Raw genomic sequence first — 19,393 nt, 5'->3', positions numbered from 1 at the left:
ATATATAGTGCCAGTTTCCCAGAAAGGCATTTGGACATTTCCAGAAAGAGTATATAAACTATACACGGTGTATAAACTATGTGGTGGTTATTGGTTTATTTTCAAGAAAGAACAGTGGATGCAAATTCATTTTTTAAAAATTTATTTTATTGAAACACTGTTGGTTTACAATGTTGTGTTAATTTCTCCTGTGCAAGTTCATTTTAAAATGAAATTTTAATGCCATATCAAAATGTGTGGCCCAGAGACCAGCATGCTAGGAAATTGTCTCTTACTACTTTCAGTGCTGTTGTACTTACCAAGTTTTAAACACATAGTGATCTAGTTAAAGTACCAACTGAAAGCCGCAAATTAGAGGACGGGACTTGGACTTCCTTTTTTACAAGGGTGACACAGAGCGAAATGCATGTCCTAGAGACCAGATGTCAGGTCATCGAAGAATAAACAGTAATTTCTCTGGAACAGGCGTGCTGAAGAGCCAAACAGAATAAACCCTGCACAGTATGTTGGTTCTTTATTCTGTAGTATTCAGTGTTATCTTACCTTTCTTAGCCATTTACTTTGCTTGCCTGAGTCTTTGGAAATTACTCGGTAAAATTTTAAAAATTAATATTTTGAATTGTGCTTCAAAAACACTAGGAGTCCACATTTGTCAGCCAAGAATACAATTCCTGCCCTGCTTCCCTCATAGGATTTATTGTTTCAAGAGTCAAAATGGGAGCAGGGAACCACTTTAACTATAAAATGATAGAAAAATTCCTTTGTGGTCTATACAACATGTCTGATGAATAAGTAGAGACCAGTACTTTCACCTTTATGTTGTAACATGGATTGGCATCTAAGAAATTATAATGAAATTACAATGAAATCTTCAGATTTTAGTGGATGTTCACCTAAGAGCTAAGACTGTTAAACTCCACCAACCTTGAGTTTAACATTTGGAGAAACATAAATTCTCATTTGTGAATTGTTGAGTCAGATGAATAATTTCAGCTTGAATGTATTGAGGTTGCACCTGTAGAAAGTTTTCTTTTTCTGAAGGAATTAGGGGGAGAAAAGAGTGACTGGCAGAGCAGAAATAGAATTCTTTTTCTACTTCAGCTGCCTTCCCTACACAGAGGAAATCTGGACCTCAGGCTCTCCCTTGCAAAATCTGAAGGTGTCACACATTTGGATGGAGGACTAATAGAGGAGGTGAAAGAGAACCACAAACTGAAATGAACTTAGAAGTATCCTGGTAAAATACGGAGGAAGATAGATTATAAGAATATTCTCCTCAGCACAGATGGTAAATAGAAATGAGCTATGTTGATTCCATTGGTATTAATTTGAAGTAGGTATATTGTTGTTCAGTTGTTAAAGTCGGGTCTGACTCTTTGCAACCCCATGGACTGCAGTATGTCAGGCTTTCCTGTCCTTCACTATCTCCCTGAGTTTGCTCAGACTCATGTCCATTGAGTTAGTGATGCTATCTAAACATCTCATCCTCTGTTGCCCCTGCCTCCTCCTGCCCTCAGTCTTTCCCAGCATCAGGATCTTTTCCAGTGAGTCAGCTCTTTGCATCAGGTGACCAAAGTATTGAAGCCTCAGCTTCAGCATCAGTCCTTCCAGTGAATGTTCAGGACTGGTTGCCTTTAGGATTGACTGGTTTGATCTCCTTGCTGTCCAAGTGACTCTCAAGAGTTTTCTCCAGCACCACAGTTTGAAAGCATCAATTCTTCGGTACTCAGCCTTCTTAATGGTCTAGCTCTCACATCCGTACAAGACTATTGGAAAAACCATAGCTTTGACTGTACGGACCTTTGTCGGCAAAGTGATGCATCGTTATTGTTTTATTTTAGAAAATGTCATAAAACATTCCTAACCTTGACTGCTCCACCCTTACTCTTGCTCTGTCCTCTATCTTTGTTTGCCCACAGGTCCCTCAACACATGTATGTTCTTACTTCAGGGTTTCTGGGGACTGCAGTTGTGTCCGGTGGAGATGCGGATGTGGTTGAGGTTAGAGTGTGAGTCTAATAAATAAGCAAAAATCAGCTGCTATTCTGTTGTTTACCTGGTCATCCTAATGAGCTCCTTGAAGGCAGACAATGCTTTACTTGCTCTTGTGCACCAAATGTCTCAGTATAAAAGAATTGTTGTCCTTTGGTGAACGTTGTCAATAAAGATGCAGAAAAGAGTGTGATTCATTGACAGAACCTGCAGCAAATGACTTGCTTCTCCGTTCTTATGGATTTTTTTAAAAGCTATCATAACTCTTCAACCTGTCCTTTTGTTCTGCATTTCTTTCTACTATGTAACCACAGACCATCTTTACTCACTTACTTGTGGATAATCTTTCTAAAACACAGATCTGATTGTGTCTCCCCTGCTTTGCATTTAATTTTGTGTTTAAATCATCTAGAGCAAAAATTTCATCCCAACCTGGCTTTTCACCCTCTGGCACAATTCTGAGCCTTAGTGCCTCGTCCTCCAGTAGTACGTTGCCTCTTAAAGCAAAAGCTTCTCCCTACTGCCTGCAGGCAAAGCCATTAGAAAAGTACATGGACTGCCAAGAATTATCCTGGTAAATAAAATTATACCAGACACTCCAAAACATTTTAAATTTTGAATTATTTTTACTGAAGTTTTATATAATTTACATAGTTGATTTTTTTTAATTGACTAGTAATTAAAAGCAAATGCTTTGTATGCTAAATAATAAAACAATGGAAGTTATTAAGCAAAAAATTAAAAGCATTTTTAATAATGTTGTGGAAAGGCAGTAACTGTGGTCACATTTGTGGGGATGCCAGTGTCTTAAGATTTTTCACATCTTCAGGGGAAGAAAATTTAGAGATGAGGGTGCTTCTGAGGATGGGTATATGTTTATTTTTATACTTAACTATAAATAAATAAAATTGTCACTTAGCACTTTAAGTAGAAAGTTTTTTGTTGCTTTAGAATTAATAAGAATTTCAAATACAACTGTTTAATAATGTGTATATTTTTGTGTAAAATCTCTGTCTATATTTTTCTATTGTATATAGTTGTGCTTAAAAATATTATCTCTAGTATTTGTGACCAAAGGAATAAGGAACTCTTGGAGAAATGACTGGTTTTAGGTCTAAGGCAGCAAATGTACAAGTTAAGCCTGAAGATTTTTCTCATACCAGAAAGCAGGGAAGTTAGCAAAGAGTACTAGAACCTTGTCAGAAAAAACTCAGAAGCCAGTGATTTAAACTGTGTATCAAATGTGTTTAAATCTGTAAGTTCATAATTACAGTTCAGAAATAAAAACCTCATTGGTCATGTTTGGAGACTATTAGGAAACTTACCTCTTTGTTGTGAAAATCTGAAGATATAGGGAAAGAATCAGGCATCTATCTTGCCTTTCTTATATGATCAATATCTCAGGAAATTTCTCTTTGCATAATTATTCAGCTAATAAATCAAGAATAAATAGAATAAAAGGGAGAGAACTCAAATAAACAAAATGAGAAATGAAAGGGAGAAATAACAACCAATACCACAGAAATATAAGAAGTCACAATAGAATACTATGAACAGTTACATGCCAACAAATTGGACAAGCTAGAGGAAATGAACGAGTTTCTAGAAACATGCAGCTCACCAAAACTGAATCAAGAAGAAATAGATAATTTGAATAGACAGAATTCACTAGAAGTGAAATAGAATCTGTAATTACAAAACAAACAAATAAACCTCCCTGCAAACACAAGTCCAGGACTAGGTGTTTTCACTGGGGAATTCTACCAAACATACAAAGAAGAACTCACACCAATCCTTGACAAACTCTTCCAAGAGATTAAAGAGGAGGGAACATTCCTAAAGTCATTCTGTGAAGCCACCATCACCCTGATACCAAAACCAGACAAAGATAGTACCAGAAAGGAAAATTACAGGCCAATATCGTGGATGAATACAGATGCAAAAGTCCTCAACAAAGGATCATACACTATGGTCAAGCTGGATTTACCCCAGGGCCACAATAATGGTAAACATATGCAAAACAATCAATATGATATATCACATCAACAAAAGAAAACACAGAAACCAAATAATCATTTCAGTAGATACAGAAAAAGTATTTGGTAAAATTCAGCATCCATTCACGATAAATACTTTCACTGAAATGAGTATAAAGAGAACAGATCTCAGCATAATAAAAACTGTCAGAAACCCACAGCCAACATAATACTCAACAGTGAAAAGCTGAACCCTTTCCTGCTGAATGTTAGAACACAACAAGGATGTCCACTCTCACTTCTATTCAACATAGTATGGGAAGCCCTAGCCACAGCAATTGGATGAGAAAAAGAAAGAAAAGGTATCCAGGTTGGACGGGAAGCAGTCATGATACTCTCTATAGAAAACCCTAATGACCCCACACAAAAACTATTAGAACCAATAAACAAATTCAGCAAGGTACAAGATTAACATACAGAAATCTGTTGCATTTTTTACACTAACAATAAAATATCAGAAGGGGAAAGTTAAAAAAACAAAACCTTTTAAAATCATGTCAAAGAAAAAACTAAGGAATACACCTGACCAAGGAGGTGAAAGAGTTACATGCTAAGAGCTATAAAACATTGATAAAGGAAATGGAAGATGATTCAAAGAAATGGAAAGATATCTCAGGCTCTTGGATTAAAAAAATTGATATCATTAAAATGACCATACTACTCAAAGCAATTTACAGGTTTAACGCTATCCCTGTCAAATTACCTATGAAAGCTTTCACAGAACTGGAATAAATAATCCTAAAACTTATGTGGAACCAAAGAAGACCCAGAATTGCCAAAGCAATCCTGAAGGGAAAGAGCAAAGCTGGAGACATAACCCTCTCAGACTTCAGACAATACTCCAAAGCTACAGTAATCAAAACAGCATGGCGTTGGCACAAAACCAGACACATGGATCAGTTCAACAGAATAGAGAGCCCAGAGATAAACTGCACACCTGTGGCTAACTAGTCTTCAACAAAGGAGGCAGGAGTACACAATGGGGGGAAGACAGTCTCTTCAGCAGGTGGTGTTGGAAAACCTAAACAGCCACCTGTGAATCAATGAAGTTAGAACACTCTTTACACTGTACATGAAAATAAATTCAAAATGGCTTAAAGACTTAAATATAAGACATGACACTTCAAAATTCCTAGAAGAGGGCATAGGCAAAACATTCTCCTGAATAACATTGTAGCAATACTTAGGTTAGTCTCCCATGGTAGTAGAAATACAAGCGAAAATAAACAGGACCTATTCAAGCTTACAAGCTTTTGTATAGCAAAGAAAATTGTAAACAATACAACCTACAGAATGGAAGAAAAGATTTGCAAACGATGCAACCAACAAGAGCTTAATTTCCTAAATATACAAAGAGTTCATGCAGCTCAATATCAAAAAATAAACAGCCCAATAATAAAAAAAATAGGCAGAAAATCTAAATAGACATTTCTCCAGAGAAAATATATAGCTGACCAGTGGACATATGAAAAGATACTCCACATCGTTAATTATTAGAGGAAATATAAGTAAAAACGATGATGAGTTATCACTTCACACCAGTCAGAATGGCCATCATCAAAAAATCTACAAATAATAAATGCTGGAGAGGCTGTGGAGAAAAGGGAACTAACTCTCCTGTACTGTTGGTGGGAATGTAAATTGGAATAGTCACTATGGAGAACAGTATGAAGGTTCCTTAAAAAAAAAAAAAAAACCCAAAATAAGGACTTCTTGGTGGACCTGTGGTTAGGACCTGCTTCCACTGCAGGGGGCACAGATTTGGATCCCTGGTTGGGGGACTAAGGTCCCACAAGCCACACCACCAAAAAAAACCGAACTAAACTGAAACTATAGTTACCATATGATCCAGCAATACCACTCCAGGGCATACATACAGGAAAGATGAAAACTCTGATTTGATTCAAAAAGGTAGCATGCACCTCATCGTTCATAGCAGCATTACTTGCAGTAGCCAAGACATGGAAGCAACCTAAGTGTCCATTGACACATGAATAGGTGAAGAAGACATGGTAGATACATTATCAGCCATTAAAAAAAAAAAGAAATATTGCCATTTGCAACAACGTGGATGAACCTAAAGATTGTCACGCTAGGTGAAGTAAGTCAAACAGATAAAGACAAATATTATATAGTATCAGTTACATGTGGAATCTTAAAAGAAACAAATGAACTTATTTACAAAACAGAAACAGACTCACAGACACAGAAAACAAATTTATGGTTACCAAAGGAGAAAGTTGGAGGGATAAATCAGAAGTCTGGGATTAATATATACACACTACTGCTGCTGCTGCTGCTAAGTCGCTTCAGTCGTGTCCGACTCTGTGCGACCCCATAGACGGCAGCCCACCAGGCTCCCCCGCCCCTGGGATTCTCCAGGCAAGAACACTGGAGTGGGTTGCCATTTCCTTCTCCAATGCATGAAAGTGAAAAGTGAAAGTGAAGTCGCTCAGTCATGCCCGACTCTTAGCGACCCCACGGAATGCAGCCTACCAGGCTCCTCCGTCCATGGGATTTTCCAGGCAAGAGTACTGGAGTGGGGTGCCATTGCCTTCTCCGTATATACGCACTAGAATATATATAATAAATAAAGACAAGGACCTATTGTATGGCACAGGAAACTATATTCTGTACCTTACAATAACCTATAATGGAAAAGAATCTGAAAAAGAATATATATATCTCTGAATCACTTTAATGTATACAACATTGTAAATCAACTATACTTGCATTTTAAAAAAGAATAATAGAATATCACTTTGAAGTCTCTAAAAAGTTGGGATTTGTTGTTGTTGTTTAGTCACTAAATCACGTTTGACTCTCTTGTGACCCCCGTGGACTACACAGCCCACCAGGCTACTCTGTCCATGGATCCCAGGCAAGAATACTGGAGTGGGTTGCCATTTTCAGTATACACCTATTAGAATGGCCAAAATCCAAAATACTGACACCACCAAGTGTTGGTGGGGACATGGAGCAATAGGAAGTTTTATTCATTGCTGTTGGGAATGCAGGATGGTAAGCCCTGTTGTGAGACAGCTTGGCAGTTTCTTATAAAATTGAACACACTCTTACCATATGACCCAGATCAGTCATGCTCTTTAGTATTTATCCTAATGAATCAAAACTTAGAAAAACCTGCATGTGACTATTTATAGTAGCTTTACTCATATTTGCCAGAACTTGGAGGCCACCAAGATGTCTTTCAGTAGGTGAGTGATACACTCAGACAGTGCAGTATTATTCAGTGCAAAAAAAAGTGAGCTCACAAGTCATGAAAAGACATGGAGGAACCTTCAGTGTGCATTAGTGAAAGAAGCCAGTCTGAAAAGGCTTTGTACTGTGTGGTTCCAACTGCATGACCTTCTGGGAAAGGTAAAACTATGGAGACAGTAAGAGGGATCAGTGGTTGCCCGAAACGGTGGGAGGGAAGGATGAATCGACAGAGCAGAGAGGATTTTTTTTTTTTTTTTTAGGATTCTGTGTGATACTGCAGTGACGGATACATGTCATTGTATGTTTGTCACAGCCCAGAGAATATACAACACCAAGAGGGAACCTAATGTAGACTGTAGAACTTGATGAGAGTGCATCAGTGTAGGTTCACTGATCGTAACAAATGTCCCAGCTGGTAGGGAGATTGTTGGACGAGGGGGTATATGCGAAAACTGTACTTTCCACTCGGTTTTGCTGTGAACCTAAAACTGCTCTAAAAACATTGTTTATTAATTAAAAAGAGGAAACCAATCTTACCAAACCATAGCTATCAAAGTATTTTAAGCAAAACAAACCTTTTCTGTTACTTTTTCTGTGGCCACTGTGTGCCCCTCTGGAGAAAAGTTAGGGGAAGTAGTAGGTGTCATGGAATGGTCAGAAGGCGAACATTAGCAGTCAGAGATGAAGGGAGGACTCATGCAGTCAGTTCCAGGTACCTTCTGTATAATTTTTTTTTTTTTTTTTTTTTTGCTTTATCCAAAGTTTTTAGGGATAAAGACTATCTGGTGAAGACTTTTTTTTTTCCTAATGAAACATGTATGTATCCTGTTTCTGAAGGGAATTTCCTTTTCTCTAAAGCTGATTAAAAAAAAAAATTGTTCCCAACTCATCTTCTGAGACACTGAATTACATGAGACATGAGGAATCTCAGAGCCTGAACAACATTTGAACCAAGTTGTAGGAGACGTAAAATGATGATGCATGAACCATATATGAGTTTTAACCATATAAGAGTTCTGCCAGGGTTGGATGGATGTCTGTCATCTTTCTGAGTTCATTTTTTTCCTTGTAGGTAAATAAATGTTGTTTGTTTGTTTTTTCTAGTTGGGGAATGGCGGTCAATGTGTATTCTACCTCGATAACCCAAGAGACTATGAGCAGACATGACATCATCGCTTGGGTTAATGACATAGTATCTTTAAACTACACAAAAGTGGAACAGCTTTGTTCAGGTAAGAGCATTCTTTTAAGTATTTACCTAAACGTTTACTCATGTGGAATGTGATTTTATAAACCACAGATGATATATTTGGAATAGGAATATATATATATATACACACAGCTTCAATAGATAACTTAAGGAGAAAACCTCAGGTATAATTAACGAACATATGGGGGAAAATGATGATGTTCACCAAAGAGCATCAAGCTACCCCAAAACATGTTATGAGTGATCTCGCTGAAGCTCTGTAACTGATCTCCCAGCCTTTTCTCTGTCACCGCCCCCAGTAAGCCACCACACATCTCTTCCTAAAAATGCAGATTGGATCCTGCAAAACCCTTTCTTATAAACATTCTGGGTGCCGCGTTGTCCTTCCTATAGGATAAAATTCGCTGTTTTACGTGACTGATAAGGTCCTTTCCCTCTGGCTGCTGTCCATCTCCTCCGTTTCATGGTCCACATCTCCCTGCCCTGTGCCTCTGCCCCACGATACTCTTTGTTCCTAAAGACTCCTTCCCTTTTGCATTGCATGGATTTTTTTCATGCTCCCGTTGCCAAAAAGGTCTTTCCCCTTCTCTTCATTTGCAGTAAAATCGCGTTCCCACTTTAAAATCCAGCTCATTGTCATCCCCTCTGAAGGGTTCCCCAGACCTCCCAGGCTTCATGGTGCTCTTGGAGCACCGTGCTCACCACCCTTCCAGAATAATGCCTACCACGCTGTGTTAGAAGGTCCAGCTTTTATTCCCCAGAAGGTTCCCAGAGCCCTTGAGGGCAGGGCTGTGTCTCATTCTTTGTCAAGTGTCTGAGGCGGCACCCTGCCTACTATGAAGTAGGTGTGTAAGGAGTGCATATAGAGCTAAATTTAAAAAAAACAAAAAACATTTGATTTCAGTGATTAAGTGGGGGCTTGTTAAAGAACATGTCACTAGTGAATTCATTCTTAGATTAGAGTATTTAGCAGAGACATAGTCTTCCTTTTGGAACAGGAAGTATTTTCTTCTTATGAACTAATAGGTGAGAGATTTTCTCTCTGCCTCTGACCCAAAATGGTATTAGGGATGAGAAAATATTCCTGAGATGGATTCGTGTGAAATCCCATGAGACATGATTGATACAGAAGCGTCTTCAGGTGTAGCTGGTGTGGCGGTGCTGGGGCCACAGCAGGACATCCTGTGAGTCATGTGTAGACAGATTTCATGCAGGGCCGTCAGCCCTCACCAGTCCAGGCCCACCAGAGAGGACACTCTCGCTTCTCTGCATCTAGGCTGGATCAGAATCAACTAGCGGACAAACTTCCCTTCTACTGACACCTCTTCTCACCTCGTCATTTTCTCGTGAGCAAGACAGTAGGGTGTCCAGAACCTAGACCTTGCCTGACCCACCGGCTCTGTGTCCAGGCTTCAGGCATCAGCCCTCTGATTTGGGAGGTCAGTAGTGGATGCAAACCGAGCAGTTCTTTACCCTTCAGTACGATCTGGAGAAAAGCCGACTTAGACTGTGATGACACCCAGGAAAAATGTGTTGTTTACCTATTGAAATGACTCGAGCAGTGACTGTCAGAAATGGCCCCTGTTGCATCCTGCTCAGCTGCAGATCTGCACTCAGGTTTTCTGGTGCTGTTCTTGCTCTGCGTTCTGGAGTGCCCTGCTATTTTATTTTATTTCTAAAAGAAAGTATTTATGTATGTATTTGGTTGTGCTGGGTCTTTGTTGCTGTGCGTGGGCTTTCTCTAGTTGCAGGGAGCGGGGTTCTGCTCTTCGTCATGCGTGGGCTTCTCGTTGCGGTGGCTTCTCTTGTTGCAGAACACGGGCTCTAAGAACTTGGACTCAGTAGTGTGGCACAGGGGCTTAGTTGCCCGGCCACCTGTGGACTCTTCCCAGACCAGAAATCGAACCCGTGTCCCCTGCGTTGGCAGGCAGGTTCCTATCCACTGTACCACCAAGGAGGGCTTAATATTTTATTTTTAATTTGCTGGAGGGAAAAAAAAAACAGTGTTTTCTGTTATCAGCCATCCCTTTTCTATTAATAACAAATATCACTTTACATTGTAATTGTGGGTTCGTTTCTCCATGGGGCCTGACACACGTTCTTCCCTCAGAAGTGCTCATTTTAGGATGAATGCAAATCAGTTTGAAACTGCTGTGGGGCAAAGACAAAACTGTGTATCTTTCCCATAAAGTGGCTGTGTGTACTTGTGGATAAGGGCCATGGGGCTGGTTATCCAGAAAAAAAGAGACACAGAGAAGGAAGGAGATAAGAAAAAACAGTCAGAGAGAAAATTGCCAGTCATGGGTCTAAAGTGTCCAAGGGGCCCATGAGGAACTTCCTGTTTAACATATTTTGGGAGTTTTTGCAGACAAATGAAATGAGAAGCAAATTAGAATTTTTAGATACAATAGTAGTAAATGCTGAGTGCCTGTGTGTGTATCTGTTCTTTGTATATGTATATATAATTTCTTTGCTTATCTTTTCAATTTCTCATAAGGCAAATTCAGTAAAATTTTAGCAGCATTTGTGAAGGGTTCTTGAACAGTTACCTTAAAGAAAGCGTTGGTGTGCATTTTCCAATCATATGTACCTACATTGTCATCCAGTGTGGCTTGATGAAACCTGTGGAAACCATTTTGATCATGAGAACAGGTAATTTTCATTAGGGTAACTCACTGGCTACCAAATATGTTGTATTTTTTCCCTCAAAAAGCAAATAAACATGTTAATCCCCATAGTAGAGAAGCGGGTGTTTTATTTTAGACAGTCATTTCATCAAAGTCTAAACTGGGGACTAAATGCATTTCTAATCTTCTGAGAAGCTGCTTAAGAATGCCAGTTTTTGGGATCCTTGACTTTCTAAATCAGCATCTCTGGATGTGCGAAGCCTCAAGTGTGCCAGCCAACAAGCACCCCAAGTACTTCTGGGCTGCAGCCAAGAACTTGCTGTGCATTTTAAAGGAACCCCAAACCACCAACAGTAAAAATATCCAGAATTTACCTGGCACGGTTTCCTAATTCATAATTTAGTCTTTGACTTTTATCTTCAACAGTGGCATTTGGCAAGAAATTCTATCATTTGATTTATTTATGAACTTATTTATTTATACCCTTCTTTGTTCTAGAAGACTTTGCAGGCAGCGAGGACAGTGCCATTAGGATAAGAACAAAACCAGATATTGGTGACCTTAGTGATTTGTCCTCAGCACACTTATAATGAGTAGTCTGATTTCTTGGATAATATCTTTTTCTTTTACTTTCATTTTAATTCCTTTAGTTTACTGTGTATAATTTTATTTTAGTCATAAGCTGTGGGAAAACACACAAAATACCTTCACATATTTAACTGATGTTTTTTTCTTGTTTAGTAAAATTGTTCCTTACTCTTTTTCCTAGACTTAGGTTCCAATACTGTCAGTCCCCCTTCGGCATGTTTTTTCCCCATTTGCATTATTTCCTATTTGTTTCTTTATTTCCAGCTAAGAACTCTCCCTCCAGCTATCATTAAAACTAACATCAGCTTTTCTTTAGCTCATGAATAGCTGACATACTGCTTCACATGTGTGCGTCTTTTTCTGCAGAATTTTCTACCTTTATATCATCTCATTTGTTTCCATCTAAGCATTTTTAAAGCTTTATAAAAGAGAATGGTATGAGGTTTAACATTTTGAAACATGTTGTAAGTTGCAAAAGGATGACAGTGACTTGTTCTTTTCCTGTTATTTCAACCCAGGAATGTAACCTTCTGAAATTGACTTTGAACATGAAATCTGGGTTATACAGCCATATGCATCTTTAGTTTGCATCCATGTCTTGTGAGCAGCAGCCTTTATGTTTCAGGTGAAAAGCTGGACTACATTAATGAAGGCCAGACTGTCAATGGGTGTGAATACTGCCTAGTAATATGACAGTATATGGCTCATCTATGTTTGATTTGAAGACGAATATTTGTGGATTTCCCATGTTGGGATGGGGGATTGAACCATGTGAAATACCAGATTAGTTTGGCCTAAAACAATTTTTTGTTTTAGTTCAACTGCTTTATAAAATTTCTAGGGTTTTTTGCAGAGTGACATGTTTTGGTTTTACTTTAGTACCAGCTCAAACCAGTTTGATAGAATTTTATAAGGGATTTAAGAAAGAATGGGCATATATTTAAGACAGAATATATATATTTTGTTAATTTAAAAAAGAGAAAGATGGATGGTATGGTGCTTAAGAAGCCATGAAATTCATTTAAGTGACTAGAAATACCATTTTGGAGAGGATGGAGGTAGTGAACTGTCTGGAGCAGAAAAGCAAAGAGAAGTGAGGCAGGGAGGTTGGGAGTGAAAAGAATGTACCTTTCCTTTTCCTCTTCACCCTCCCCATCCTCTGCTCTGATACATGAATTTCCTTTGAGGCTTTTTTCTGACAGCCATCTCTCTGTGCCCCAGTCCTGTCCCCTCAACTGGGATGCAGGCAGCCAAGCCGTTGGGTCCACGACTGAGTCACTGGCAGAGCCTGGCCAGCCAGCAGCTGACTAGCGACATCCCCTCGCCCTGGAGGCTGTTGCAGACTGTCCCCTCTTTCTCCCCCATCTCCTTTCTCCTCCCCACTCCCTCCACAGGACGAGCACGCTGCCGATGCTCAGATGCCACGCCTGTCCCCAGGCTGGTTATAACAGCTCAGTTATTTTCCTGAGCATTTTAGTATTTGAATAAATTGTAGTTTGAATTAAATCATTTTTTAGAATGAAAAAATTTTAGGTCTTCTCTTGACTAGCAATTTATTTTTAAAAAAGAGACAGAAAAATGATCAGGATTTGATTCAGTTTCATTTCGTGCTCTCGCTCTAGATGGTTTCAAGCTTTGTCTTGGATCAAGTGTTTGGTGTTTACTTCTTCCAGGAAAGCTCCTGAGTCCAGCTGATTGTGTCGTAGTCATACTGACCATTCTGAGTCCTTGATGGCTCCCGGAAAGGACTAGGCTGTACAGCAAGCAGCACTGCCGGATTTAGAAGGGTGGTTGTCAGCCATGCCCAGGACCTGTGCGCTTTCTTACCGTTTTGGGCTGCAGTCTGTGCCTATGAAATAAGTCGATCCCACCCCGGTGTTTCTCCCTCTTGTCCGCAGAGACCTCTGTCAGGAGGACAGGTTGCTGATGAAATCAGCTCAGAGTCTAAATTTAGTAGCCCTCCTCTCGTTGAACCGAAACCAAGTAAGGATATTTTGTCGGTGTCTGGTAGCTCCAGAGCTTACTTAGCTTTATAAAATATCATTGCTTGTTACTTGCTTTCAGAAAGTTAAGTCATCTTGGATTGTGTTACTGTTGTTGCAGATGTCATTGTATTACAGTGGAATATTATTCATATTTGTGATGTATTACATAGAGGTGGGGGTTTAGGGGTTTTGCCCGTAGTTTTTCTCTGATTTTATTTGGCTGAAGATGGTTTTTAAAATCTACTTACTTGGTCTCAGCAAACTAACTAATTGGAGAGCAGGGGGATAAAAAGTGAGTTGAAAAATCAGGGAAAGGAGATTCAGAGTAGGGTTTAGCTGCTGCAGTGGGTAATACACTCCCGTGTCTCCACTAATGTGCCACTTGAAAGGAGTTTATTTTTTGAGTAGAATATGGAAAATAATAGTATTTTTTCCTTCTAAATGTGTTTGTTTATATATATATTTGATCCTTTGTTACCAAAAATAAACCTAAATTGCTGTTTTTGTTGGGCTTTTCTGTTCACTGCATTCTGTAATGCTAAATACCATGGTGGGAAAAAGTGTGTATGCACTCACCTTCATTTATCCAGCTGCCCCATAAGTAGATAGAGGATATATTTGTATTTATTTGTGTACATACATGCACACATACATATGTATTGATATTGAAAGCAATCAGCCATCTCTTTGTCTCATTACTATATTCAGTTCTGACAATCAATTTTTTTTCAACACCTTTTTTTTTATAGTTGCTTTACAATGTGTGAGTTTCTATTCTACAGCAGAATGCATCAGCCATGCATATACATGCATCCCCTCCCTTTTGGACTTCCTTTGCACTCAGGTCACCACAGTGCGTTAAGCAGAGTTCCCCGGGCTATACAATGTGGCCTCATGGTGTGTGTGCGTGCATGCAGTTGCTCAGTCATGTCCGACTCTTTGTGACCCCATGGACTGTAGCCTGCCAGGCTCCTCTATCCATGGAATGCTCCAAGCAAGAATACTGGAGTGGGTCGCCATTTCCTACTCCAGGGGATCTTCCCGACCCAGGGATGGAACTCGCATCTCTTGTTCCTTCTGCATTGGCAGATGGATTCTTTACCACTGCACCACCTGAGAAGTCCTCATCAGTTATCTATTTTATATATAGTACTGGGCTTCCCTGATAGCTCAGTTGGTAAAGAATCCACCTGTAATGCAGGAGACCCCGGTTCGATTCCTGGGTTGGGAAGATCCGCTAGAGAAGGGATAGGCTACCCACTCCAGTATTCTGGCCTAGAGAATTTCATGAACTGTATAGTCCATGGGGTCACAAAGAGTAGGACACGACTGAGGGACTTTCACTTTCACTTTTATATACAGTATCAGTAGTGTATGTGTGTTAATCCCAGTCTCCCAGTTCCTTCCACTCCCCTCTCCCCCTTGGTATCCTTACATTTGTTCTTTACATCTGTCTCCATTTCTGCAGGTAAGATCCTCACTGCCATTTTTCTAGATTCCACATATGTGTTAATACACGCTATTTGTTTTTCTGTCTCTGAATTACTTCTCTCTGTATGACACTGTCTAGGTTCACTCACGTCTCCACACATGACCCAGTTTCTTTTATTTGACACACACGTTGTGAGCCCTTCTATGGCCTAGGCCCCGGGGGCCCGGATTAATGAGACGGAATTGTGGTCCGCTAAGAGCTCAGTACCGCAGGGCACTGTTCTGAAAAAAACTAGAAAGCGCACACAGTCGTCCTGTTCTGGAAGAGCTTTGAGCCTGCCGAGGAAAGGTGGGACACAGTCTGTGGAGATGCGTCTTCCTTCAGGTTCTTTAGGAGGAAGTGCGTGCTGCCTGGATGCCTTAGAATGGCCAAACACCTCAGAAATCCTTCTTCTTGAGTCATGTGGAGTGACCAGGATGTAGGATAATGTGTGTTTTATTAGGTCCAGCCCTTAAATACATGAAGGGTGTTGTTTCTCTAAGAGGAATGTAGAGTTTTTCCTGATGATGTCATATGAGTATGTGAAAGTTGTTTTTACTCTATTTCTCTGAAGAAACTGCATACATCTGGGATTTTCTCAGGAAACCGTGGAATTGTTCATTTCTTTGGGAGAAATGCAACAAATATTTTCAGTTCTGGGAAGCCAGTGATCACTGCTCAGATCTTTAACTAGAGAGGTGTCAGGCAGCTCCGTTAGTATTTTCCAGAGGGTCATAGGTACACATATGTCCTCTTGGTTCTTGTCCCTTTCTACTGGAGGCCCTCCTTGGTAGAGATGATCATTATAAACCAGGGAAGGTAAAACAGGGCAGACAGGTCACCTGGGATGAAGGCTGGCAGTTTATATACTAACCAGAAAAACCAAGGAACATGTAAGCACTATGAACTTAATATAGTGCCTTAACTGGAACAAAGCAAAGCAGTGACATGTTATTAGAAATTTTAGCTAATGATTGTCTTCGAGAATTTTCAATAACATCACAAAATTTAATAATTGTAGGAATTTGTATAAAGCAGTACCCTTAATTAAATCCTAGACTTTCATCTCTTAACTGTTTTCCCTTATCTGAGAAAATTCCCAGATGTCAATAGATGAATACAGTCTTCTGGGTTCTTAGTAAGTGTGTTGCTAATTCGCAAACTCTTTATCATGCAATCTCCCCTTGGGTTCAGATGTTTTTCTTTAATCTACTGTAGTTAAGATTCTGCTAGGTTTCACCTGCTCAGAAACCATGAATGGGTCCACAGGTGTGAGTCTAGAGATGAGAATTGTTGTACCATGGGCAGGTGATGAAGTCGTGATACCGATGAGAGTGCTTCAGTTGAGGAATGAACCTCCAAATCCCCAGCACTGACTTCATTAGCTTTAAGCCTGGAGCCCTCAGTATTGAGACCCCAGAAATCTTGGTGAAGGCTGTGGGACTCAGTGCTAGAGCCCAAGGAGATGCTGAGTTTTGTGATTCATAACTGCGATTTCAGAAACCTTCAGAGCCCCTTCTCTGATTTTTGTCTTTGCTTTATGATAAGATGCTCAGCATAATGATATGTTTATTTTGAAATCATTCACCAAGATCTATAAAACAAGTATCTTAAGGAAAAATGTATATGTTCTAACGTATTGTAAGTTATGTTGATTTTTCCTAAAGATGGTAATTACTTATATGATGGGTGTAGTCTTTATGAAAGATTATTTCATATTTATATTGCTTTTTTTTTTTCCTTTCCCTTTTCTCCTCTTCAGTTTAAATCATCTAAAGAGTTTAACAGGAAGAGTAGAAAATTGGGGGAAAATAGTCATTTCCTTTTATAAATGAATTTGTGATTACTTAAGCACCTCATATGTTTATCTGGGGAAAGACTTAAGGACTGGAGAAGCCCTTGAATGTTTTTCAGTAGATAAACTTGAGGATCTTAGGAATGTGTTCATCTCCTTACTTTGCTAGGAGGAGGCCAAGGACCTCATTTTGTTCTTTGGTTCTTTGCCCTTTGAGTCTAAAACATGCATTTTGGAGATTCATATTTCATAGCTGAAACAACTCCATTCCATCCTATTCATTTTTATAGCTCCGATTATTTATAACCAGCCACATAATGCATGGTTTTATACGTTAGGGGCAAAATGATGTCATAAGGCCTCAACTTTTATGTATCATTCTTCAGCATTTTCATTGTGCTTTTATATGTATTATCTGTTTTAATTCTTGTAACAACTGTGTGTAGAAAAACAATGGGACTTTTTTATTCCTGTCTTATATAAGAGGATAAAAGCCCAAAGAAGCCAAGTGTTTATGGCGGATGCTAGTTGGAACCTCCCTGGCTCACCGGCTTCCTCTCTTCTTGTTCATGTGTGCGGCCGCTATAGATGTGGGAGACGGTGTGTGTGTGTGTCTGTAGATGTGGGTGAGGGGGGTGTGTGTGTGTGTGTGCATGCCCACGTTTCTGATTTTTTTTTTTTTTTTTTACATATCCATTTATCAGATGCCCAATGAACGGCTCTAGGAACAGAGTAGCTAGAAGTCCGTATCCCCACCCTTGCAGTTACTCATTGAGAAAATGAGACACAGCTGGTATTCTGTGGGTTTTACACCGTGACCTGGCATCATTATCAAGAACTTTCTTAGCAAAGGTAGTGAGATGCTAGTAGAAACACAAGATTTTGCTCTCAATCTTAGAATTTTTTAAAAATGGGTTGGGTTTTTTTGTTGTTGTTGTTAATATTATTTATTTGGCTGCACCTGAGCTTAGTTGCAGCATATGGGATCTAGTTCCCTGCCCAGGGATTGAACCCGGGTCCCCTGCATTGGGAGTGCAGAGTCTTAGCCACTGGACCACCAGGGAAGTCCCTCAAATTCCTTTTTGCTCTGCCTGCTGAGAGTGGGTGGGGGAGGACGTGCCCCTTTCCCCTACCTGGTCTCCTTTCTTCTCTCCTGCTCTAAACTCTCTTGCCCTCTAAGCAAGGCTAGAGGGATCTGACATGTTGCCACCTGCTCTGATTCAGGTCTCTCGGGATAGTCTCTCGGGATAATCCCTGGTCAGTGGAGCGGTAACCAGAGTCATGGCTCCTTAGAGACACACACATGCACATTTGAAGCCCAGGCATGTAGCCCTTTCCTTATGTTGGACCCAGGCTTGTTTTAATAAACTTGGAGCTGTGAAGACACTTCCTAATAACATCCTCAATTCCTCAGTGAGAAAAAGAACATCTTCTAGAATAATGTTGTTTTATATATACTGGGTCACTCAAGGAATCACTGTTTCCCATGCATTTCATTCTGTTCACCGAGCCTGTATCGCGGTAGCTGTGCTGGGCACCTCTTTCAGTCCTTCTCCAGCTCCTTTCTTATGAAAAGCTGATGTTTGCTTAGCCCTGTACAAAAGGGACATGCTGGTGCAACATTTAGGAATAGTTGTCTGAAACTGTGCCATTTGCCGAGATGTAATAAAGACCTAGAGACTGTCATCCAGGGTGAAATAAGTCAGAGAAAAGCAAATATATTAATGCATATATGCAGAATCTAGGAAAATAGACCACCCTGTTCACGAAGCAGAAATAGAGACACAGATGTAGAGAGCAAACATATGGATACCAAGGGGGGGTGGGAGGGAGCAGGGAGATGAATTGGAAGATTGGGATTGACACATACACACCAATATGTATAAAATAGATAACTAATGAGAACCTCCACAGGGAACTCTACTCTGTGCTCTGCGGTGACCTAATTGGGAAGGAAATCCAAAAAAGGGGGGATATATAAAAACATACAGCTGATTCACTTCAGTGTACAGCGGAAACTAACACAACTCTGTAAAGCAACTATACTCTACTAAAAATAAAGGGAAAAAAAAAAAATAGTCATCTGTCCCCACCCAGTTCTAGCCTCCTTTCGTATCTGTTTCCCAGTTCCAGCCGGGTTGCAGCCCCTAAACCTCTTCTATAAAGGAAATTCTAGAGCTGCCGGCAGTTTACAGTCACAGCGGACCCTGTGCCAACATAGTAGAAAGATGAATTGGACCCCAGCCCCCATTTTAAAGAGCTGGTAGAGAGTTACCCAGCAGTCGGCTAAGAGAGATGGCTAATTAAAATGCAAGTCCAACTTACTACTTGGCTTTCGTAGCCATTGTAGTGAAACAGCTAATTCCGTACTGGGAATAGAAAAGCTCCATAGAGAGGACGATGCTTGGGCTAAACTTAACGAAAGAGGGATTTCTGCTCAAAGGTAAAAGGTGGCAAAAGGATATTTTAGG

General features: G+C 39.9%; 1 protein-coding gene and 1 non-coding gene across 4 annotated transcripts in view; one reads left to right on the top strand and one right to left on the bottom strand.

Moving 5' to 3' along the window:
* MAPRE2 (microtubule associated protein RP/EB family member 2) overlaps window positions 1-19,393 on the top strand; it is a 186,612-nt gene that overhangs the window by 97,088 nt on the left and 70,131 nt on the right. For all 3 annotated transcript variants that reach the window (XM_055559612.1, XM_055559611.1, XM_055559609.1), the window contains one exon: window positions 8,351-8,478. In XM_055559612.1, the coding sequence (XP_055415587.1) occupies window positions 8,351-8,478 (128 nt within the window). The remainder of the gene's footprint in view (window positions 1-8,350; window positions 8,479-19,393) is intronic.
* On the bottom strand, window positions 17,914-17,986 carry TRNAG-CCC (transfer RNA glycine (anticodon CCC)). The gene has a single exon. It is a non-coding gene; the product is annotated as a tRNA-Gly (tRNA).

The sequence above is a fragment of the Bubalus kerabau genome, chromosome 21, assembly GCF_029407905.1.
Source record: "Bubalus kerabau isolate K-KA32 ecotype Philippines breed swamp buffalo chromosome 21, PCC_UOA_SB_1v2, whole genome shotgun sequence".
NCBI lineage: Eukaryota > Metazoa > Chordata > Mammalia > Artiodactyla > Bovidae > Bubalus > Bubalus kerabau.
Note: the sequence above shows the minus strand (reverse complement) of the source record. Positions and strands in the feature narration are given on the sequence as shown.